The sequence below is a fragment of the Rhamphochromis longiceps genome, linkage group LG10 (genome assembly GCF_057381845.1).
Source record: "Rhamphochromis longiceps isolate RC_006_pf linkage group LG10, R_longiceps_female_GT1.1, whole genome shotgun sequence".
Classification (NCBI taxonomy): Eukaryota; Metazoa; Chordata; class Actinopteri; order Cichliformes; family Cichlidae; genus Rhamphochromis; species Rhamphochromis longiceps.
In genome coordinates, this window is record NC_140566.1 from 20,281,268 (window position 1) to 20,307,232 (window position 25,965).

Genomic DNA, 25,965 nt, shown 5'->3' on the forward strand with positions numbered 1-25,965 from the left:
AAATTGTAGGCTGTAAAGATAACTGTGCCTCTAGGTGTTGTAATAAACTGATGACTGTTCCTACTTTGAAGTTGGGGAGTACCTAGAGTGAGTAAAACAGATGACTTCAGCAGCTGTAGTCCTTCTATGAACATTTGGGTGAGATTAAAAGTGGAGGTTTGTTGTCGTTGTGTGACACAGTGTTACATGCAGTTGATTATATAGTGATGCTTTCTATGTGTGCAAGGTCTTTTATGGCTGTTCGCATGGCTTTCCCCATCCCATTCTGGTATTGTTAAGTAAAAGCATCTAGAGCAGACTATAATTGGCTTTTGACTGTCATAAACCTTGGTGTAGCAGTCTTATCCATACTGAGCAGGAAATAGGGTTCACTCGAGGCCAGCAGCTGCTCTTATGATAGGGGATTTAATTGCAGGCAAAGTTATAGTAAGAATATCCTCCACTGCAAAATTATCAATGCAGTCAAAAAGAATCCTGCTTCATAAAGCGCAGAGCATGGCTGGCTGTTGTTAAAAACAGAACAAGAAGCACATCCAGGACTTGGCAGATGTACAACAACCAGTTCACTCTTTGAAAAGAAAGTTGTGATATGCTTTATTTTTCCCTTTCACTGAACTTTAAAAAGACTGTGAGACACTCATTCAATTTCCTAGGAAATTGTTCTTTTTGTGCAGTTGTGTTACACATTGGTGACTGATGTGTGCCGAGCTGGAATGCTCATTAACAAAAAAGGAGGCTTTTTAAAGTGTCTGCTGTAGGGCTGTTCGATATAACGATATATATCGGATGACGATATAAAAACGTCTGTCGTTTCATTTTACGCTATCATTTGTTTCGTGGTGTCGCAAAATACACTGTTTATGGCAATATTTTTTTCATCGTTTTGATGGTCACTGTAGTGGCTATATTCTTAAAGTTCTCTCTTTCTCTTATATTTAATATAAACACACTACGGACGGAGAAGCGCCTGTTTTTATGGGTTGTCGTTAGCAACAACGATGGTAAAAACCATTGCATGTCCACTTGTTTATTTTCCACATAAACCTTTCACAATAAAGCTCAAGATCCTGTTGAGACTTTTCAAAATAAACTGAATCACGTGAAAAAGTATGCAGAGTATTGACGGATGAGAAGCAAAAAAAGAGTCGTCAGGTGCTAAAAAAAAAATCAACCTTAGACTCAAACGTTAGAACAGGCTTTCCCCCGCAGCACGCCGTGTAATAAATACTCAAAGAAAACGGCGGGCGTTACAACCTATGTCTAAAAATGTGTAGTTTCATGCATCGGTTAAAACACTCGACTCCAGGTACACGACGCCCAGCTGGAAACACTTCACCTACCCGAGATTCACAGAATTTACAGAAAATATTAATTCTTTTGTGATTTATATCGTTATCGGGCGATAAAGGTTTTATATCGGGATATGAGATTTTGGTCATATCGCACAGCCCTAGTCTGCAGTATTATTTACTGTTTGACCTTTAGACTTATTCCTTTAGTTAAGTTTCACACAGCTGTGCTGTTAAAGGCAACTTATTTGCAGTAATTTGTTATTTTTAACAAAGTATTTATATTAAATGTCCTGTTTGTATTTGCATAATGAATATCTGATGATGGAACACGGTGGAAGGGATTTGTGCATTTACAAGGTACAGGGCTTTAATGAACCAAGGACTTTTATTTGACAAAAATTCTCCACTTATAACGTCTCATTCATTCATACAAGCACTTTTTATACAAGTGCTTTCTATCTAACATTCACAGTCTAATGAGTGCATTAGGAGCAACTTACGACACTCTTCCCTTAAAAGTAAATACTGTCCAGAAAGTGAGCTACCTTGGTGGAGGTTTGTGTGCTTAAAACAAGAGTGCTTTTTTTTTTTTAAAGTGAAATCATACCAGCAGACTGAGCAATTTTTCCATTCATACAAAAAAGGAAGTTTCACATCGAGCTTGGTCTAGGTGAACCTACTTCTACCAGCAGACACTGGAGCCAGTGAAGCATCAAAGATTAAAGTTGGTGGAACATCATGCAGGCTAGTTACAGTAGCTTAACTTAAATGGATCAGCTCTGTATGGTATAGATGCTTTTTTGCCTTATGAAAGTAGCACCGGTGATTTAGTGACCAATTATCGGGCCAGATGAGAGCATATTGACCAAACAATTGACAATACTTTGGTAAGTAGTTAGTGTGCCAAGGCCAGTGAGTTCTCAACAAGTCAGTTTTTTATGGTTTGTCATCTAAAATAACTTTGATCTTGTGTTAAGAGGATATATTTTTGACATACGACTGGCATCCTGTCCAGGGTGTACCCTGCCGCTCGCACTACGTGAGCTATGACAGGCTCCAGCCCCCCAATGACTCAGAATTGGATGGATGGTCGAATGGGCTTTAATACAATCACTGCCAAAGACAAAATTATCTAGCAATCAGTCTTTTTATAATATACAATAGTGTTATTTGTTTTATAGTCACAGAACAAAATTGCTCTAGGAGGTCTTGAATGATTAGTGATTTATCAGTCACTGATTAATACAGATTCATTTTTATTTTTTTTTTTTTTCCATAGGTGGACTATCAGAGCCAGAGTCACCAACAAGTCAAGCATTCGCACGTGGAGTAACTCCAGAGGAGAGGGCAAGCTCTTCTCCTTTGAAATAGTGGATGAGAGTGTAAGTAGAGGAGTAGAGAGGTCTTATTAAATCTGACTGTTGCATCTTAATATGGTCACACATGGCTGATTTTTGCCTTCTATGTGCAATGAAATGGTGTTAAATGGAAACGTGCTTGTCAACAGGGTGAAATCAGGATCACTGCTTTCAACAAGGAAGTGGACAAGTTTTTCTCTCTAGTGGAGCAAGGCAAGGTGAGCAGATCCCAGTCATCTGTATTCACACTTGAAGCGATAAGTGCTTCCTTGGAAATTTCAGGCAAAAAATTATACGTTTTACATGTGTTTACACTGAGTTTTATGACTCAAGAGTGTAAAGAAAGGTTTGCGCTTGCATTCGCGCCAATAAATCTGACTGAATACTCATTTTGACAAAAGAAAGATTTACACACTGCTTGCGGCTTAAGTCTCAGGTATTTATTTTGTATGCACACACAGGTCCTCAAACAACATCGGTGAAATACTGCCTAATAAAATCCTTCTGTAAAATCTTCTCATGTCTGGAGGACTTTTCGATTTTATAGAGGAGACTCCTTAAGTCATTTTTGCTAAAATAGATACCTGTGTGGTTGAGACATATTGAGCACTGTAAATATATGAAAGATACCCATGAAGCTGACATATTTCAAGAAAATCTTATGGGCTGCTAAATATTTGTGTACATTTACCTGCAGATGAATAATCTTTTAATATTTTTACGGGATGAATTGCTAGATGTTTCTTTATCTATTTGCTCCTATGTTGCTTACGATTTGTGTAGTCTTTTGTCTTATTCATCCATGCTTCTGAAAAACTGACTTGGCTACAGTTACTTGAATACATACCCAAAGGTTTACCCTTTATTTAAAGATTCAGTCTAGTGGATAAATCCTGTGGTAATTTAAGTATAAAAGAGGCTTTCGTCACACTGAGTTTCATTGCACTACAAGCAATGTCTCTTTTCGCTTCAAGTTTAGAGGGTGAGCATGATTAAAATGACCAGTAACCCCCCTCAATGTGCAAATGGGCATGTATGATTGAATACTAGAAAGTCGAGCACTGATGCTTATGTGTGTCTCTGCCAAACCAGATGGTCTTAAAGAATCTTGGAAATATCATGTGGTAATAGGATCATCTTTTGACCAGAGGGCCCTGGTTCAAACCCCGTGTCAGAGAGTATCCATATTAGAAAGAAATGCTACGCCTACAAGCTCCAGCTGCACTCACATAACTGACACAGACACTGATCCTTGGGCTTACTGCAGGGCTGCAAATCAAACAAGATATTTGATCAAATTTAAGTATGGTTATAAAAATTCCAAATGATAGTAAGGAATAATTATTTATAAGAATTTTATTAAATCATTGCATCTTGCTTTCAAGTGGCTACATTCATAAAAACACGATCAGTGAGACAGATTCATGTAATAGTGCTGCAGATAAGTAAAACAATCTTTCAAAAGTGGATACAAATGCCAAAATTTTCATGTTTGTCTCTATGCAGCCATTAATCTGAGAAATCCCATTAGCCACTTCAATTTTACGAATTTTAAACATTTCCAGTTTGGCTATTATTTCTATTACTACACAATTTCAGCCAATACATTTCTGAGGTTTTAGTCTTGATTTATAAGCTCTGTACTTCACTATACGTAAAAAAAACTTCTTCAGGCCTTTTTTTTTTTTCCTTTTTTTTTTTTTGCCTGTCCCGTTTGGTTCTTTTGCCATCAGAATTATTGTCTAAAGGCAAAGAAAGATGCCCAACGGATTTACTTTACCAAATTGACCATCCCAGCCTTGCCATAATGGTCTATTTGATTCACCTTTTATTGTTTATTTTATTTATTTTTTTATTTTCACCTGCTAGATACAGGACAGACTTGAATGAGGAAAAGAAAAGGGAGAAAGGAAGAGGGGGAAAAAAAACAGCGGAGAAGAGGGACGGGGATAAAGGGCAAAAAAACAAAAAAAAAAAAAACAAAAAACAAAAACCAACTAAATAAGCAGACAAAAAAAATACATATATCAATCACCTGGATCACCTGTTGAAAAAGAAAAAAAGAACACAAGCAGAAGAAAACGAGATCAATACAATAAACAACATCACGATGATATATGGGAATATAACAGTAAATACTAAATATTAAACATTATTGTGCAGCACGTAATATCGACAGCGCACAGTGTGCTTTGAGGTAGGAGCCAAAAAGGGTGTAGTTTGTGTGTGTGAGCACCCGTGTGTACACCTGTGAGCATGGACGCGCTTGTTTTTAAAAGGTTCCTTCATGTAATGATCTGCTAGAGGGTGTGGGGAGCCACAGCCCCGTCCTCCAGGGCATGAAGCAGGTATGGAGGAGATCAAGACTCCAGACATCCAGAGGCCCCCAGAACACAAGAGACCAAGGAAACTCGGCCGGGGGCTCGGTTTCATATGCAAAAAAAAATTGCGCTAGCACCTCACCCCACCTCCGAAGTGGCCCGAGCGAGCCCCAGGCTCCAGTCCCCGATAAGCAGCCACCAAGGAGTGAGCCGGTGTGTACCTGGGCGCCCATCCCCGGACACAAAGAACCACCAACGCACCGATGTCTGAGGGCTTCTGCCACTGGCAGGGGAAGTGGTGGTGGGGGGAGATAGGCCTCCATATCTTAGAGGTCCTGAGATGTCCCCAGAAAGGTGGCGTCAGATACCCAACCTGACACATAGACACAGGCATACAGGCACACACAGATACAAACATCCATTCCCACCCTCATGCTCTCATATGCACTTACTCAACACTCAACCAACGTGGAGACAGACATAAAGAGACACTGTACACACGATCACACTCCCCAAGCGTACTCTAAGAACCGGGTCTAGGTACCCTTGCCCCTGCAGGGGGGAATTGCACCCAGACCCAGGTGGTGTTACCCTTTTCCCTGCGGTGGGGAGAAGCAGACTGCCCCAACTCCGCAGCAGCAGGGAGGTCCCACATTCCAGACCCCAGTCGGACGGCCAACTCCTCCTCCTGGCCCCCTGCTCCAGCAGGTCGCAGAGAACGGGGGTGTGAGAAGACTCCAAAACCTGCCTCCGCCCGCTCATATGTAGTGTTGATGCATGTGTGTTCTAAGGTGCATTTAACCCTTTAAAACCGGTCAGAGCGGGCACGCTCCGTTTTGCGTAACTATTTTTAAATCCCAGTAGCACTGCAACCACGTGAGCTAGCACAATAATTTTTTTTGCATATGAAACCGGAGGAGTTGTACTTACATCTTATGCCATCAGCTTGTCCTAGGTCACGGTTTCCTTCCACATATAGCTTTGCAAAAACTGCATAAAAAGCGCTTGCAGCAACAAAAACATAATATTCCAGAAACTTGCTTTGCCGATCCGATCAGCTGTTCATAACACTTCCTACTCCATCAGCTTGAACTATCGCATGTCCGCCATGACCTGCCCAAAACCGGAAGTGACGTCATTTTCACGGAAATGTAGTTTTTTTTTTACCACCAGGGCCTCATGAGCCTATACTGGTGTTTTTAAAAGTTATGTTTGACTTTATGACTTTCTGTGTCGTTTCTGGGATGCTTAGGACTCATATTGCACTGCTGGAAATAGTTTATTTTGATGCATATGCTGCTTTTTTGCAAATTTGCACTATAATATTTATTTTCGTTTTTCCTGCAGTGTATAGAAATTGGTGTATTTCACAAATAAAACTATGAAGACACTCAAAATAAATTTCCTGTGGTGGGAAACTAGTTTGTGCAACTTTTTTTGTATTTACAGTTTTGAGGGATAAGCCTCTTAAATTTCTCTAACTAGAAATATATGTTAAAAAAACAAAAACAATTTTAAATTTTTTTTGTAGTTTATTGCACTTTTTTGCAATTTATGTAATTACTATGCACTTAATGCATGCATGTTATTAAAATTTAGGCTGTAATCGTTGTATTGATGTATAGCAACTTGAAATGCTCCCAAAAATGGCTCTATAACATGTAAAAATATAATATAAGCTCTGGTGGACTTGGTTCTATGGTAGGTCTTAAAGGGTTAAAACCCAGGAGGGCATGGAGCTACCTGCCACAGAGCAGCAGGTAAGCGCATAGCCCCTCCTGATAGCCCTCGATGTCTACGTGTATTTAAAATTTAGAGGTGGGCAACGACGCCAGGGGTGAGGTGTACACCCTGATGGTCTTTTGGAGTCTGTGTAGCATGCCCACCCCCAAGATCCTATATGTATGTGTGATGAGAGTGTGAGTAATGTGAATGTCTAAGTTGTGAGATAAAACTGAGGCACAAGAAGCCAGAAGGGGACAGAGGGGGGGGTAGCCTCCCCTGCACCCTGGTGATACCCTAAGGCCCTGCATGTGTGGGTGATTGTGGCGGGAAGAGGGAGGCAGCTGGAGATGGGGAGGGAAGGAAGGGAGGGGCAGCTCCCCCGCTGACCCCAGTGGGCACCCCCATACTCCGCAACCCTCCAGGGAAAGGGGGCCCAGGCCCATCCGGACCGGTGCCCAGAACAGCAGCGACGCCCGGCCCCACAGAGTCCGGGACAGCCCACCCAACCCCACCACGTGCAGAAAACTGCACCCACCCCGTCATCGACTCATCTTCCAGACTACACAAGACAATAGACGCCCAGGCTGAGATCTTCCTCCACCTCTCCTGTATCTCCCCCTCCTGCAGAGTGAGTTCCTGAAGAGAGGAGAGCTCCTGCAAGGTGTAACAACCTCCCCCACCAGTTGAAGAGCCCCCCAGGTGGCTCTGTTCACTGGCGGCACCCTGCGCCAGGGCCGGGCCCCCATACACCCACCCGCCCACAACCCCAGCAACATACCAACCAGGACCCAAGCCCCCGAGGCCCGGCCAGGGCCCCAACCCAGAGACTGAGCGCCCCCAGAACCTCACGCCCGTCCCGGACCCACCCAGGGGCAGCCAGGCTACCAGGTCAGTAACCCACGTCTGTCAGCACAGACCCTCCCCTAGCCCCGCTGCCCGCAGCCACGAGGAAACCGATACCTTAGAGCCAACAGAGCCCCTAATAGGCCATGACCGCTACCCCGGGTTGAGCCCCCCAAGGAAGATGCTCCTGGGGAACCCCCCCGATGCCCTAAGCCTGTCCCTACCCACACACCAATCACAACAGCGAAGGTGGGACCAAACTATGACCCCCCACCCCCACTAGGTGATGGAGCTAATCAAAGGAGCCCAGAGCAATTGATCTGATGTGGTGGCAGAGGCTGTATCGAGACTAATGTAATCTAATAGATAATTCCTATATTGGTTAGAATTAAGATTATTTTTATTTTTCCAGTTCATGAGGACTGTTTTCTTTGCTATGCATAGGGCAGTGAAAACCATATGGGCGATATTCTTATCTGTAGTGACATTATCTAAGCTGCCCAACAAACACACTAAAGGGGAAGTTGGAATGTTCTTCAGGCCTTTTTTTGTCAAATGTTAAACAAAATAATTGCAATGAGACATTGACAGTGAAGCTCCAGTGGGCCAATAAAAATTGCACTGTGCTGTGCAAGCAAAGGGATTACCCTTTTACCTCTTTGATAGCATGCTTACGACTAGGTTCAGACATTTAACAGTCATCCGGTGCCAATTTATTCTTGATTTATTCTTAATTTTTGATTCAATGAATTCCATGTGTTCAATGCATGAAGACTTCTTTACCCTTTGCTCAGCTCTCATGCTCACACACCCTGTCGTCAATTTTCTTAATCATTTATTTTGTAACATGCTAACACAGAGATAACCTTTTACCATCACACCAAAAGCTACTTTCAGTGAACTACAGCTCTTTGGATAGATTCAAACCTAAAACCTTAATGTGAGGCAACTAATGTAACACTGTGATGCCTAGCTGTTTGTTTCTTTGGTTAACTAATGTAAGTAGTTAAAATACACTGTCAAGATTTAATGTTAGTTCATCTTCTAATGTCTCCTAGTTTAGTTCATGGGGAATGACTGTAGATTACACTTACCTAGCACCCAAGCACTTTTAAATATGCACCTACAGACACATTTTTAAACACTCACATGCAATCCAGAATGGATGGGTAAGGATATACCAATCCATTCTCTATCTTATTCAATCCCGAGGCACTATAAACAACATGATTTTTGGTGGTAGTAGGTAGGGCTGTGCGATATGAGCAAAATCTCATATCCCGATATAAAACCTCTATCGTCCTGATAATGATAAATCACAAAAATGTAACATTTTCTGTAAATTCTGTGAATCTCGGGCAGCTCGACTTGTGGGAAGTTTTTCCAGCTGCAGGTCATGTAGTTGGAGTCGAGTGTTTTAACTGATGCATGAAACTATACATTTTTAGACATAAGTTGTAACGGCCGCCGTTTTCTTTGTGAGTATTTATTACACGGCGTGCTGCAGGGAAAAGCCTGTTCTAACGTTTGAGTCTAAGGTTGATTTTTTAGCACATGGTGGATCTTTTTTACTTCTCATCCGCAAATAATTTGCTCTTTCACGTGATTCAGTTTATTTTGAAAAGTCTCAACAGGATCTTGAGCTTTATTGTGAAAGGTTTATGTGGAACATAAACAAGCGGACACGCATGCTGTTACCGTCGTTTTTGCTAACCACAACCCATAAAAACAGGCGCTTCTCCGTCCGTAGTGTGTTTATATTAAATATAAGAGAAAGAGAGAACTTTAAGAAATGAATATAGCCACTACAGTGACCATCAAAATGATGAAAAATACGGAGAGAAAGGACCCAAAATGCAGGACTCGAAGGCAGACATAAACTCAAAAAAAAAAAAAAAAATCAGCTTTATTGCTGATAGCAACAGAACAGGAACCTCACTAAACTGGGAATACAAAAACCGAACTAGGCAGGCAGGCGAACACACAGTTAACATGAGAGTAGAAGCCGTTAACGACGCGACACTGACACAAAGACACACTGGGCTTAAATACACTGAGGGAGTCATCAAGGAATTAGAGACAGAAGGGGAACACAGCTGGGAGGAATAAGGCCTAACGAGACAGGGAGAGCAAATCTGGAACACTGACATCAGACAGGAACAAGAACCTTTAAAGTAAAACAGGAAGCAAAACACACTTTACTAAGACACAGACTAGACAGAGAGAGACAGACTTGACACTGACCAAAACCTACTGTCATGGCTCGCTGCGTGGCAGGCAGGATGAGGACCCAGTCGCAAAAACTCACGGACTCAAGGGATGAACTCAAAAGGCAGCTTTATTGCTTAACAGAAGATGATAGGCGATACAAAACTAGACTAGGGAAAAACTAACATAAAGCTCACCAAGGAACACAGGGAAATCCACGCAGCATGAGGGAGAACGCGATGCTGAACAGAGGGAGACGCAGACAGAAATACACAGAGGGTTAACGAGGAAAGTGGGAACACACGGGTAACACAGCTGACACAGATAACCATAACGAGACAGGGCGGGGTGAACACTGACGGGAGACGGGCAGAGTCAAACAGGAAGTACAGAGGTTCAGACAGGAGGAGAGAGAGCACGGGGAAAACACAGACATAACGGGCAGGGGAAACATGGAACAACCACAAAGGGAGACGAGGGCTCACAGATACACAGAGGGCACACAGGGGGGAGAGAGAGCACGGGGAGAACTTAGACATAACGGGCAGGGGAAACATGGAATAAAACATAAGGAGAGACGAGGGCTCACAGATACACAGAGGGGCACACAGGGGGTAAAAGCCACGAAGGGAAAACACTTAGGGAACAACACAACAGGGCAACTCAGGAAACATGGCCTAAATAGGGAACAAAATACAAACATACAAGAAAACTAAGAATACTGGGCCAACCTGGCCCAGGACCATGACACCTACTAAATAATAATCATAATCAAAACAGTATCACTGATTAATCAAATCATAAATCATAATTTAGAAAAACACCAAAACATGAGAAACAGAAAGCTGGGTCAACATGACCCCGAACCGTGACACATTCTTGGATTTCTAGTTTACTTTGGAAAACTATTGTTTTCTTGCCTTTTTTGACAGCTAACATGAAATTGTCTACCATCTTGAGTTTTCAAATAACCAATGGGCTTCATCAAAAAAGCACTTATAGGAATCTGTGTACCAGTTTTTGGATATTTTGATGTTTATCTCCACCTGTGAATAATTTCCTTGTCCTGTTAAACGTGTCAGCTGCATTGTAATGATAAATCTTTCTATAATGAGCGTAGCATATTATAAATCCTAATTCTTTTGATTTCCATGTATATATTATATTCATTGTATCACCACCCTGCAAATGTGATGTTACCTCCTCCGTTTGCGTGTGTTTGATTTATGACGTTCAGTGTACGTTACAGAACATAGGAGTCACCAAGAATTTTATCTGCAACAAAATTTTGTTTAACCCACTACTTAATACAGAAGGAAACATTTTTGCGCTTTCAGCCCTGTAAATGTTTTGTGGGTAAAAAAAATAATTGAAGACATTCATTCTGTCTCAAGAATACAAATCATTTTGGCAAGTAATATAAATATAATTTAGTTTTTTGTGTTTTAGAAGAAACCTCAAAGAACTGAGTACATTTTTAATCAAGTAAAAATAAATCTACTGCACATAGATTCCTTCTTTCTATAATCACTGACAATAATTTTTTTCTAGAAAGATTAAGTAAACACCAGTCGAAATCATCTCAGCCACCTGTTCCTGTCTTATCTACCTGTCCGATTACCTGACAGGTAGAACAGATGGTAAAGCGCTTGCGTATTTTAGTCCCGCCCACAGAGCTTAATAACTCAATTAACCTTCGCTATCATTTTGGTATTCACATTGGCTCAGGTATCAGCCACTGGCAGTGACTCCCAACACAGGCTCATATCCAATTTGTGTCCTCTGCCCTCCAAAGATAAAGGAACGAATCCATCGTCTCTTCGTGATCTGGGTATTGACAGAGCAGTGAGTGGGTGTGACTGGCTCTGAGCAGCCAGAATGCTTATCACATTGGTTTCATGCTCCCATCTCTGTGTGGGGTAAATCAGAGGGGGAAGAATGAAGGAAAAAGAAGAGAGTCACAGAGACAAACTGGGAGGCGGAAAGAGAGGGGGGATATCGGAGACTTGGGAGAGTAAATGAAGAAGTGAGCCTCGCAGATTGAGTTTAAATTATGCTGTTTAGCAGCCTCGCTCTCAGCTGCTTCTCATTTTCTGGTGAATTAGAGGACTGATGGGGCTGATATGGCACCACATTTTAGTTGGACCTGAAGGTTTTCAACTCTTATTAGGTTTTGGTTGAACACAAGCAGCCTTTTAATAATTATTTCCTTTTACACGATCAATAAATTGGTGACCCACTCAATCAATCGCATTAAATGTACAGGAAACTGCAGATTTTCAAGTCAAATTTTTATGATGTCAACAACTTTGATCTAATGTTCTCGGTAGGTGTACTACATCTCCAAGGCTACACTCAAGCCAGCCAACAAACAGTACACCACGCTGAAGAACGACTACGAGATGACCCTCCACGCTCACTCATCCATCGTGCCATGTGATGACAATCAGAGCATCCCCACAGTGCACTGTGACTTTGTGCCCATCGCAGAGCTGGAAAATCGAGACAAAGATGCTATCATTGGTAGGAGACAACATTCATCACACTTTATTTATACATTTCTCCAATTTAACAGATAAAAGAAAAACTTAACAGTGAGTGAGCAGGTAGAGCTTCAGTGTCAAGGATGGTTAGAAAAAAGGCAAAAGCGGGAGACGTGACTACTTGCTTCTTTTTCTTTTTTTTAAGCCTCACAAAACCAAACTGCATCTGACAAGCTCGGTTTTTGCAATCACAGCTCAGAAACATTACTAATGAACTCATCCAGATGGGAATTTGTCACACCAATCGGCAGACTGCAGTGAGCGTTCTGATGATGACCTGACTCACAGCCTCTTCAAACTTTGTGGAACAACTGCTTAAACAGAGCGTTAAAGATAGAAACTTTAGTGTGATTCAGCAACTGTGTTGTGCGTGTGTATGTTTTACAAATCAGAAGCCAAAACAAAAAACATACCAGTGACTGTTGTGTGAGTCAATCCAGGCAAAGAATACAACACATTTCTCAACCATGAAAGAATATTTTTATATATTTTTACCTAAAACAAAATTTTAGGTAATTTTTTTTCTCTGTGATGTTATCTTGTACACCACATTCGATTGACTCCATTAACAGGAAAACCTTATGAATATTACTCATTTAATTAGGATTCATTTTTTGTCTTTAAAATCAAAAATCATTTAGATAAAGGCTTTATGACTCTGGTTCAGTTAGTGTTTTTTTGCCCATGGAGTATCATACTATCTGATTGCAATTTAAACTGGTCTGGCCCAGCCATTTTGTTTATACTTTTAATTTGAAAGAGAAATTGCTGTATGTCACAAGTGAATTTAAATTGCTTGTGAAATTAGAATGGTTTATGGTTTTTAGAAATGGGCTGTTGTTGACATGACAAGACATGATTTTCTGCTTCTACTGTTTAGGCAATTAGGCCATAGGTGTAGATGCTACAAAAAACGAATCTATTTGACAGGCACGGTCGTGTCAGTTGTAAGCCAGATTTTCTGGGAAAATTTGTTACGGCAGGATCAAAATCAAGGTTAATTCAGGCATACTGTAAGAGAAGTCATAGGAAGACGATTACGTTTATTCTGCTGTTTTTATTAAGTTTTGTTGTGGCTCCTGGACACAGTGTGCGTGACATTTAAGTTTTATCTTCATGGCAGATAAATTGGGATGATCCAAATGAAGATTAGGTTTGAGAGACAGTAATTTGGTAGTGTTGTCCTTTTTATTAGTGTCACGATGTACAGGTATGAGTGACATTTTTATAGTTAGGGTAATAGAGATTAAAAAAAAAAACTTTTTCTAGGCGGTATGCACGCTACATCCTGCAGTTTTAGAGATCTGCATCTCCACCCATAAAGGGAGGAAAAAAAAAAATATATATATATATATATATATACACAAATATACTGTTTTCCAGGCTTTATTTTCTCTGAATGCCCTCTAGACTAATAACTATAAAAAAAACAATGCATAACATTTGTTTAATCTGCGACTTGTACAACGAGACTGAGCTCTGAATGTGAAAGCGTCACAGAAGTTGATGTTTATAGTCTGCACAAGTACAAACAAGGGCCTTCAGTTAACAATAAAACAAAATAGCAGTCAGACTGGAAGGAGTCCAGAAATGTGCAAGGACACTACCTTGAAGGGGAGATTTGTCAAATTTAAATCAGTTTTCTCTTTTGATTTTTATTGGCCTGACTTCACTTTAGTTTGTGATTTTTGATGTAATTCTCACAGGAATATGTTGTTTTTGTTGCTTAGTTGTTCTTTATTTATTCCAATACATTTTTTGTGCAAGCTAAAAACAAACAGCTTTTTAAAACAAGATTAAAGAGGAATTTTACACTAAATCCTATTTGGATGAAACCTATTCTGCTGGCGTCTGTAGGTTGAAAAGTTCAGGTCTGTTGCGTTTGTCTTATGCTAGAGCTGTGCGCTGTGTGAGATTTGATTTTTGCATTGCACAGTAATCCAGTGTTGTAGCGTCATGGGCTAACAGAGCAAGTAAGACAACTGATAGCACAGAAGCAGGCATGTTGAATCTTTTAAGTGCTGGACACACTATAAAAGAAATTAATGGTCAGAAAGAAATATAAGCAACTGGCTGTACCCTACCAATTGAAAGCTCCATGTAGGTTTACATCCTGAACAGTTATATTACATGGTTACATTATTGCAAACTACCAGCACAGCACCACACTAAAGAGTTTAGAGATGCACTGAGCAGTTTAGCTGTAGGAGTGTGTTTGCGTTGGTCACAGAGGGGCAGTGTTACATGTCCCGTGTGTCATCTGTTGACTCTCTATTCGCTCTCTCCCTCGACTGCCTCTCACTCTACTCCTTTGTTAAATAGGGGATTATAACATGGTAATGAGAACTGTCAGCCTGTTCCTGTGGTGATAATGGAGTTCAGAGGTGGATGACGTCTCAATCATAATGGAATTAAGGAGGGCTGAGAGAGCACTGACAGAAATACCGGGAGGATGGGTAGGAAGGGGAGAGTTTAGAAAAAGGCTAGCAGAGAAGGCAGAAAGGCCAGATGAGTGATCTGAAAAAAGGTGTTGTTATTCAGTGTAGTTATTTTGTTAAATACATGAACACAAATGTGTAAATCCTCAGGACACCATGAAACGTGCTACAGACCCCCCCCCCCCCCCCCCCGTAGATTTTTTTGTGTTTTATTTCACGTACACAAGGAGATAAATAATGTTATAAACATCATTTATCTCAAGTGAAATGGCAACGGTCACCCGCAATGAGGCTTTTCAGAGATGGCAATATTCAAAATAGTAATAGTAAAATAGTAAAAACAGTATTTGTAACAGTATTTTGTACCAAAACTCATTTCTTCTCTTTCAGTAATGGTTAATCCACCTTTATGCACAAGCGTTTTAATTCAAATGTTGTTTTTAACACTAAAATATAATTATTGTTGTTATCTGTGCATTTTCACATTTGCTTTTTTATAAAAAACAAAAAAACCCATTGTAAACATGATTATTTTTTGATTAAAAAATAGTTTAAATGGATGGATGTCATACTTGATTAATTTCTGACTTGTCTAGATTTTGGTATAAAACATTTATTTAGTTTGTTATTTGCTTAATGAATAAATATTTGTGTTTTCTTATGACAGGTAGTCAACGCCTGTCTGATACCTATAATCACCCATCAGAGATATGATGTAAATGTCTGATCTTGTTAATATGACAGCTTGTTGTTTTTACAGAATTTAATGCATGGAAAAGATATTTGGGGTAATTTATCAGTGGTGTCACTACATAGCAGCATTTTTATAATACTACAGTACTGTTTGCAGCACATGTAGCAGACTACACACCTCAGCAGATGCTGGTACCAAGCAGTTTCTTCACAGTGTGACGATAATTACTTTATGAAATACACTGCTGGAGACAATGACCGCAAAACACAAAATAGTACCTGATTTACATGTTGATGAGAGCTGGGTTTTGACCCAGAAGCCAAACGGCTTTATTAGCCACAACCAGAAAATGGTACACTTCAGGTACAGGTACTTCAGATTTAACTTCAGGTGTATTAGCAGGAGTATGTTTGTGCACTACCAGTTTGTCCTCCATGGTTAGACTATCAGTGCACAATTCTGTCATTTTCTGATGTATCTGAGGGAACAAATGATCTGAATGCCACAGTGAATGCCATCATGTGGCTGTTTACAGCACTTTGAAACAGACAGCTTACAGGGAGTGATCCAGTTATAGCAGGAGGAAATTGTGATGAGCTTCTTAAGAAGACTACCTAGATGGAGAAATCTGCCATATTCAGTCATGTTTTCTTTATGCTTTTTATGGGTGGAGTCATGCCATTTTGATTCCATCTTGTAAAGGAACAAAGCAATTGTTGACTCAAGTCGAACTGAAATCTGTATTTGAATATTTTGTTTTTATCATTTTTTCTTTATTATCTTAGAGCTCCTCATTGCTCCTCAGTGCAGTAATCCTGAATGAAGTGTTTAGGCCTTGACATGACAAGAAACTTGAAAGAGGGATGAGTGTGTTTGTTGTCATTTGGAAAGTGGTGCTGGGTGTTAGCCAGCCTGGTATGACATTTATGTCACTCTGCTGTAACTTGGCAATATCAGAGGGGTGTCAGCTCTGTGCTCTGTTGGGCCTTTACTGCTTATGATGTGATAACACTTCACATTATGTAGAGTATATCCAGGGGGCATTTTTAAATTCTACACTGTGTAGAGACATCTCAGGAGGTGCTCTTCACATAACGCTTTTTTTCATGCCCAACTGTAAGGATATTGTCTTCCTGTTATCAAGAGATGGAGTTGTAAAATGATTTTCTCTACCTCTAGATGTGATTGGAATATGTAAGAGTGCTGAGGATGTATCCCGTATCACCACTAAGAACAGCAGAGAAGTCTCCAAGAGGGCTCTCAGCATAATCGACGAAACAGGCAAAGTCGTGACAGTCACACTGTGGGGCGAAGAGGTAATAACTGTAATCTCTCTCTCACTCTCTGTCTTTTTGTATCCATGGATTGATTTCCAATTTGACATTAAAAAGTGTTGAGCACTCTTTAATTGAACGTGTTTATGTAGTTGCCCATGTATGTGTGTGTGCATACAGCCATGCATGTGTAGTCACACATCTCTCTTTGGGTGCTCTCGAGTACAAAAACACTCTGATTAGGTTTTCTGGGCTGTAAAATTTGGATCGGTCAAATCATTCCTGTGACCTTCAGTGATTTTTTGGACGAGAGTCTCCTATTTGAGACAGAAGGCTAAATAACTCTCGAATGTGCATGAAATAGCACTATTCTTCTCTAAGCTCATTCGATCTGCAAGAGCTAATCCCCTCCTTTTTGCAGAAATCCAAAAATGACTTTCAAATTAACTTGTAGGTTGTCCAATTATGAAAGCACACCATACCAAATATTACTTTCTGGTGTCTTCAAGCTGCAGACACAGACTAAACAAGTAAGAGACAATAACACAACTGCTTTTGCAGCCTCGCATTCTGTCTCCTGAATTACTTTCTTAGACACTTTTCTTCTTCTTTTTTTTTCTTTCTCCAGGCAGAAAATTTTGATGGCTCTACACAGCCAGTGGTTGCCATCAAAGGAGCTCGATTGTCTGATTTTGGGGGAAGATCTCTCTCTGCATTGTTCAGTTCAACAGTCATGGTCAACCCAGATATACCACAGGCCTTTAGACTGAGAGCCTGGTGAGTCACTCTGATGTGCAGCAATACACCAACAATTATACACTTGCACCGATAATCACATCAAGAAGTTTTTTGTAAAAAAAAAATACCCTACTGCATTGCTCATACAAATGAAATGAAGTATGGTAAATTCCACCAGGCGTCTCACACATGAATATAAATGCAAAGCCCCAGTGAGTACTTGGCTGGAGACTGGTGGCATGTGCCCCCTCAGTCCCAGCAGGACTCGAGACAGGATGTAGACAGAAGGGCGGAAGGAGGGAGCACCACAGAAACAAAGCACAAGTATTTGTGTTTTCCAGCTCCTAACTGCTTTTGTACTTCCTCACAAAGATGGGAACGTGGTGAGCAGCATCAAACTGGATTCTTATTAGCAGCTCCTGTGGAGGGATTTTGAATTATGACTCATTCACTCATTAAGGCTGTTCCCAAGTCTGGACACTGTTGAAACAAAAATGCTTTTTCCCTTTTTCTCCCTCTGTGTGTGTGTGTGTGTTTGTGTGTACATAACAATCCTTCTGTGTGCATATGATTTCCTGTGTGCTACTCTTGAAATCTATTCGTAGGCACTAAATTGCGTCAAACAGCACTCATACCTTCAAAGTGTAAATACAGTAATTTCAGGCGTGTTCCCGAAGGCATGGTTCTGTTCACACTTTTAAATTGTTAATGACTGCATTATGAATTCTGCTAATTGTTCCATGATTGATCATTTTGGCCACTTTTACGGGTACGTTATATTAGTTATGCCAGTTACTTATGTGTGCAGGAGAAAGTGAAGGGGTAGGCTGCATTGATCTAGCTTTAATCTTGGTCTTATTGGTCTCTGGTGTTGATATTTAAAGGGCTAAATAAGTAAAAGAACAGCACCCTCCTTCCTTTCATCACTCCTTCCATTCTCCTCTAATCCGCAGCTTTTCCTCTCGATCTCAGCTGCTGTTTGGTGCTTATTCAAGTTTACATGCTGGCAGCAGTCAATGAATGACAATGAAGTTAGTCAAGTACCAGACAGTTATCCACTTCTTTTTTATATTTAGGTCTGTGCTTTAGAAAGACAAAGGAGGTCTGTCTGACTCTACTTCCTGTGGCGATGCAGTGCTATGTGGGATTGTTTGGACCAGACTTCTTTGCATAATTCAAGGAAGCTGATGAATTTGGATGATGAGTTGATTAGATTGCACTGCTTAGTTAGACTGCTGAGCAGGAGTCACACTGATCCATGAAGATTTTAGATGGTATATTAAAAAGGTAGATAAATTAATAAAAGGCATGCATAGACACTATTATGCATAGGTTTTATTTATTTGTATTTTTCACTTGGTGAATGAACTGTGTATGTGGATACTAATGTATGCAGAGAAAAAATGATAAATGGTCTGTTAATGCATTTGGCAGCCATATGTCAGATCATATATTTTGCAGGATGTTGTGTCTGGAAATCAGTTACAAGAGCGATTCAGACATGTCTGAAGATGCTTATTTGGATTATAATTGATACAGTGCAGTTAGTGATTGAGTTTAGTTACTCCTCAAGAAAATGCCATAGAACAAACATGTAAAAAAATATACACACATTTGCTTTGACACTTTCTTTTTCACAAATAGATACACTGCTGAACATATTCAGGTCCAGTGTTTATGGAACATCTAGTGTAGTTTAATATTTTCAGTATCCAGGGATCTTTACTTGTGTCCTCAAGCATACGGTGTGCTTTCTTTTGACTTATCAAATCCGTATTTCTTTTCCCTGCTCTCTGTATAATGTGCATGACAATTTAAAAAGAATATACCAATGTGTTTTGGTTCATAGGCATGCCTGGACATACACCCATCAGGCATAACATTATGACCACCTGTTTAATATTGTGTTGGGACCCTTTTTGCTGCCATGTAGCCCTGACTTGTCATGGATTCCACTGGATCCGTGAAGGTATGCTGTGGTATCTGGACCAAGATATTAGCCTCCATGGATCAGGCTTGTTTGTCCAGCACATCCCACAAATGCTTGATTGGATTGAGGGCTTTGAAATTTTGAGACCAAGTAAATACCTCATGCACCATTCCTGAACCATTTTCGCTTTGTGGCAGGGTGCAATGTCCTGCGGAAAGAGACTTCAAGGAATGCTATTTCACTGAAAGGGTGTACATGGTCTGCAACAGTGTCTAGGTAGCTACTACATGTAAAAGTAACATCCACATGGATGGATCCAAGGTTTCCCAGCAGAACATTGCCCAAAGCATCACCCTGCCACTGCCGACTCGCCTTATTCTCATAGTGCATCCTGGTGCCAGGTGTTTTGTGGGTAATCAATGCACACAAAGTTGGCCATCCACATGTTGTGAAAGAAAATGTGACTCATCAGACCAGGCCATCTTCTTCCATTGCTCTCTGCTCCAGTTCTGATCCTCACTTTCAGTGGTGAAGAGGGGCCATAATCACCCTAACTGTTTTGCAGCTATACAGCCCCGTACACAAGAAACTGTGATGCACTGTGTATTCGGACACTTTTTAATCAGAAATTCGCATAAACGTTTTCGGCAATTTGAGCTACAGTAGCTCATTTGTTCGCTCTCCACATGCATTAGTGAACCTTGGCCGTTAATGACCCTGTCACTGGTTCACCAGTGTTCCTTCCTTGGGCTGCTATTAATAGATTGTGACTGTGAACACCCCGCTGACCCAGTCATCGAGCCATCATAATTTGGCCCTCGTCAAACTCACTGAAATCCTTAAACATGTCCATTTATCCTGCTTCTAACGCATCAACTTTGAGGACAAAATATTCAATCACTCCCTAATATATCCAGCCCACTAACAGACGCCATGATGAAGAGAGAATCAGTATTATTCACTTCACCTGTCAGTGCTTATAATGCTATGCCTAATCGACGCATATTTATTCATGTACGTGTCATCTCTATAGGTATGACCGGGAAGGCTTTGCAGTCAACAGCCAGTCGCTGACAGAGACCAGGTCAGCAGGCACAGGATTAAACATGAACTGGAAAACACTGAGCGACATTAAGAATGAAGACATGGGCCATGGAGAGAAGGTGACCTCAACACATGCAAACATACTTACACACACATTGCATTACCTTATTTCCAAAGATATTATCATTACATGCATTTAGATTTAAAAGGGAAATAAAATAAAAATCACTGATGGTTTACCCAAATAGCAGCCAATATCAGAATAAATTTCAGGAATGGGGTGGACGAGACTAAAGTAAGATCCATGGACGCCATTAAAATGTTCTTTGCAGTTAGGATTAGGTGACTTTGTTTTACAGTCTTTGATTGTTTTATGTTTTATTAACTGTTTTATGAACCACAAGCAGCTATAGTGCTTGCTACATTGAATGCACAGTGTGAGATCTGCAGTGAATCTGATCAAAATTAAACCATAAGGTGTTAAACAGCAAAAGGGTAAATCTTGTTGTTTGTGTTGCAGTTTTAGTTTGATTTCTGAGTCAGTTCTTTATGAAAATCTTGGTAGAAAGCAGATTGATATGTGAGTCAGAAAATCCTTCTCTCACTCAGGCAGCTGGCTACTGTTTGAAGAGGAATGAAAGAGACCCTGTGCAGATGATGTAACATCAGCATAGCTACAGTACAGCCAAGGTTGATAACAGAAAATCATTCCGGCGTTGTAAGACAAGCACTGTAAACATTGAGTTTTGGCACCAGCCCCAAAAAATCAAAGAGTTAAAGCTTTAATGCTTTGAAAGTTTCCAGTCACACAGGGACAAATCCATCATGTTGACGGACTTTGACGTCAGGAGTGTAATGCTGTTTTTAAATTTTTTATTTCTTAACTTTAACTTGCTTGCTCTTGTTACCTTCACAGTGTGGATTGGGCTTTCTTGAATTACGTATACAGTAGGGGTGCAACAATACTCATATCGATATTGAACCGTTCGATACAGTGCTTTTGGTTCGGTACGCATATGTATCGAACAACACAAAAATTTTTATTTATTTTATCAACTTTTCTTCTGACGATGCTGTCTGTGTTGAGCACTCACTGGATCTGCGTTCGACTACTTCGCCTAGGCTGCACTGTCGAGTGCGGATCCACTGAGCGCAGCGCAAGCTAGCAAGACAGAAGCTAAGCTCGTTGCAACATGGCAACTGCCTCAACGCTACCCGAAATTGAACCTCCCCCACCAGAGCTGGCGTTTGGTACTATCTTGGTTTTCATGTGAAGTATGACCCTGAAGGTAAGCGCGTCATGGACAAAAGTAAAACAGTATGTCGGATGTGCCACGCAATGCTCAATTTGTGAGAACTAGTGCGTTAGCACAGTTAGCTTGTTAACGTGTTGACACCGTCCAGCCCCACGCACGGGGCGATCCCTGGTAACTCGTTAACGGAGATTTGCCGCGTTATGGCGTTAATGTCATTTTAACGAGATTAACGCTGACAGCACTAGTGGGAACACAACGAATATGACTGCACATTTACGCCGACATCATCCTAGTGCAAAGACAAGTGGAAGCAGACAAAAACAACAAGCAGGCATGCTACAAACTTTACCCGAGTCATTTAGACAGCCGTTAGCACATGATTCTCCTTATGGGGACCTGATAGGTTTAATATGCTGCTGAGAATATAGACCAGAAGAAGCGTATACTATAGCTTTTATTTTGGAAAGAGCCATTTCTCTGTAATAAACTCTTTTCCAAAGATGAGTGATTTCTCGATCAGATAGATTTTTTTTATTATTATTATTTTGTTGTTTCAGCAACATTAAATTTAAAAACTGTACTTTTGAGTTAAAATATATATTTATAATTTTAATAAATGACAAATTAAAAAAGCATGAACATTTTTTTGTATCGAAAAAATACCGAACCGTGACACCAAAGTATCGAACCGAACCATGAATTTTGTGTATCATTGCACCCCTAGTATACAGCTGCGTCTGGAGAAATTAGAATATTGCAAAAATGATTGTGTTTTGTTTCATATATTCTGTATTCATTACACATGAATGGAAATAAATATAGTGATATGTTTATTTAGGCGATTACAGTTTTTATGTCATGAAAATCCAAAATGCGGCATTACAGAAAGTGTATCCTTTGGTGTAGTGCATTACATTCAACTGCAGTCACTTGGAAGACTGCTGACTTAGCAGTTTTCCAGATGACAATGCTTGACCCTCCACAAAGAGAGTAAGCTACATAAGGTTACTGCTGAAAAAGCTGGCTGTTTGCAGAGTGGTGTACCAAACCGTATTAGTGAAAAGTTCATTGGAATGGGATGACAAGCAAGGAGTTTATTAAACTTCACCGAAACAATCTGCAAATTTAATTAAACTTTAATAAACTATCATCTTGTCTTTATTTTTAGTTAGTACATACCTTAAACACTTAAAGCTGTAAGCTAATGATAGTTATATAAGAGCAGATGCATGCTGGTGCAATAAGCTGTACGTTTTACGTCCAATGGATGCACGATCTGATTAGTCGACTAATCGCAAAAATAATCGGTGACTAGTCGACTATCAAAATAATCGTTTGTGGCAGCCCTACTCACCACGCAGATGTCTTTAGGAAAGGAGGTACAACTGTTGCATTGCTAATATCAGTGATGTAAAGCCACTACTAAACCAGAGATGGCGTCAGAAGGAAAAGGAACTGGAGTGGTCCAAAGTCCTCTTTTTAGATGAAAGTACATTTTGCATTTCATTTGTAAATTAAGGTCAAAGAGTCTACTTGAAGAGTAAGGAGGCACAGAGTCCAAGGTGTTTGAAGTCCAGTGTGAAGTTTCCACAGTCTGTGATGATTTGGGTGCCATGTCATCTGCTGGTTTTGGTGGAGGTTGGTCAGGTGTATTTAATCAAAGTCCAAAGTCAATGCGGGCGTAAAACAGGAGATTTTGAAGTACGTCATACTTTGCCAAAAGCTTTGCTGACCATGTTATTACTGTGCTTCACTGACCAGCCAACTCGCCTGACCTGAACCACACAGATAATCTATGGGGTATTTTCAAGAGGAAGATGAGGAAAATCCCAAAATCCAGATGAGCTGAAGGCAGCAAGCGATCTGGACTTTAGTAACACCTCAGCTTTGCCACAAGCGCCACTCCAATGCAGTAAAAGGAGCCCCAACATTTTTTATCTAATCGTGGAATAATAATCTGAGATACTGGATTTCTGAGCATTAAGAGCTGCAAGCCATCATCTTCAAAATTAAATTAAAAAAAGGCTTGAAATATTTCACTTTGTATGTAATTAATATGCAATGTAATACACTATATGAAAGGGAAATTGCTGAAAAATCAGGAACTCACAAAGTGCAAATAACTGACAGGGAGTTAGAAAGGAAAAGTTACATTTAATTCTGAAAACAAAAATGCTGTATTTTTTTCCCTCTCCTGTAAGAAAATAACCAGAATTTCTTTTAAATTCATGTCAGAATTCATACACAGCACAGCCGAGTCTGAATATGGTCATGCAAGTAAAGCCATTATCACTGAACTGAACCCACAAAATGCACGATGAAAGCAATCCTTACTGCTAAACATCACAGGATCATAATGTGATTGAAGGCCTCTTATTAAAAACTATCAAAGAAGCTTTTCTGTAAACAGACATGGTTCCAGCGATTTTTAGACCTGACTGCTGCTCAGCCTCATTTAAATGTAAGCATTTAGACAAACACAAATCCACAGTCAGTCTTCCATTCATTGTAAACAGAGCAGCTGTAGGCTGTGCCTTGCTATGACTTCATGGATTAGAGTCATGCTTCTCTTGTTTTAGCTGTGGGAGGGAGATAGCGATGCTTACGTATTAGCAGTAAAGCCAAACGCCATTGGATGAGCACGCAAGAACCTTCAAATTGAATGTGTGCCATTTTAAGAGGTGTCATTGCACAGAATTATCAACCTTTTGACCAAAAGCAGAGTGCATCTAAATGTGATGCGCCACTCCTAAAATTTCTAATTAATGAGATTTAGTTCAGACTAGTCTGCCTCATTCCTCGCATTTAATTGGAAGCCACTTACGGGTAGCTTCAAGATCAATGTCGCTTCTAATAAAAATTTCTAATTATGTTTTTGGAGGTGTGGGAAGCCTATAGGGCATAACATTACCAGAAGGGAAGTGGCGCAGATAGAAAATGTGGGAGACTGAGAGCTGATGAGTGGAAAAAGGCAGGCAGAGCCACTCAAGCTACATGTCACTTACAAAGCTGCACTGAGGGATGTTTTTTTTCTTGGGGGAGGGCGGGGACCAAGGCCACAGAAGAAGGTGTAAAGAAAGTAGTGAAGAGTGGCCTGGATAGAAGTGACAAGGGTTATTAAGAAAAGGTAAAGTCAGGATGAGGGTTGAAAGGTGAGAAATCCCTCTTTTTCCTGTTTTTCTTATTTTTTCCCCTCTTCTTATCCTCTGTCCTGTCCTCTTTTCTGTCTTCTTAGCTGTCTGCCCTGCGTACCACCTACTGATTCTGTAATTGAAAGGCTTTAAGAAGCTTGTCTCTCGCGCACTCTGAGGCTGCTGCTTTGGTTATAATAATGGAATTCAAATCATTAGCTTATAGTTTGAAGGAATCTAATTTGACATTCTACCTGTTTTCCTCCATGTAAGTGTGTGACTGTTTGCGTGTGTGTGTGCGCGCACACAGATGCAAGCATACAAGCTATTTCTAATTAATGTAGCAATGTCTGTGTTGGGGTTTGGGGACAAGCATTAAAGTTGGCATGTCCAGCCACGTCAATTATGTGAAGTAGATTTTCACTTGGTTGCCCTTCCACATACAAATTTTAATTGCATTTAGGTGCCAGAAGGTGACACAGGGATTTGGTGTGATAAGAATGAAAACTATTTTCAGAGCTATGTGTGTGTGTGTGTGTGTGTTAATGTTTCTGAATCTTTAGGTAAGTGTGCACACGTATTTTTGCATTGTAGTGTGTGTGTTTTTATGTGCAGCGTTAGTCATGCTACTCTTCCAGGCGCTCCTCAGTGTGCTTAAGGTTAAGACTTTGCCCCAAGGCTTTTGTGTATACACTGGAATACTGAGGGAGAGAATAAAACACAAAGGGAGAATTGGAAAGATGATGACAAATGCAGTGGGATTTATTTAGAGTGGTCTAGTTTTGTGGGAATCACTATGGTTCAGATCGCGATGACCTCTATCCGCTCATTGTCTGTAGCATCTGCCAACATTAGGAGTCCTCAACAACCCCGTGCTTTCAAAAAGCATCCTGTTTTCTTTTCTCTTGTTACGTCCACCCTTCTACCACCTTCCCCACTCATCGCCTTCCCACCTCTCCAGCCTTCCAGCGCTCCAATCTGCCCAAGTCTGCAAAACGTGATGAGGCAGGCGGAAAATGGGAGTGGAGTGTTGAGGGGGAGAGCGCTGTTGCTAACGGGAGGAATTCTCCTAATTAAAAAAAAAAAAAAAGCCTTACTAAGTGTTCAAGAGGGGTTCTTGCCGTGTGGCATGTGTACTGGGTAGATGGATGGGTGGACAGATTATGAGGA

General features: G+C 40.5%; 1 protein-coding gene across 1 annotated transcript in view; it reads left to right on the forward strand.

Moving 5' to 3' along the window:
- Positions 1-25,965, forward strand: part of LOC146660781 (replication protein A 70 kDa DNA-binding subunit-like) — a 47,766-nt gene that overhangs the window by 11,403 nt on the left and 10,398 nt on the right. The window contains exons 8-13 of the mRNA XM_085420813.1: positions 2,572-2,674; positions 2,800-2,868; positions 12,078-12,270; positions 16,602-16,738; positions 17,325-17,473; positions 20,398-20,527. Of these exons, the coding sequence (XP_085276939.1) occupies positions 2,572-2,674; positions 2,800-2,868; positions 12,078-12,270; positions 16,602-16,738; positions 17,325-17,473; positions 20,398-20,527 (781 nt within the window). The remainder of the gene's footprint in view (positions 1-2,571; positions 2,675-2,799; positions 2,869-12,077; positions 12,271-16,601; positions 16,739-17,324; positions 17,474-20,397; positions 20,528-25,965) is intronic.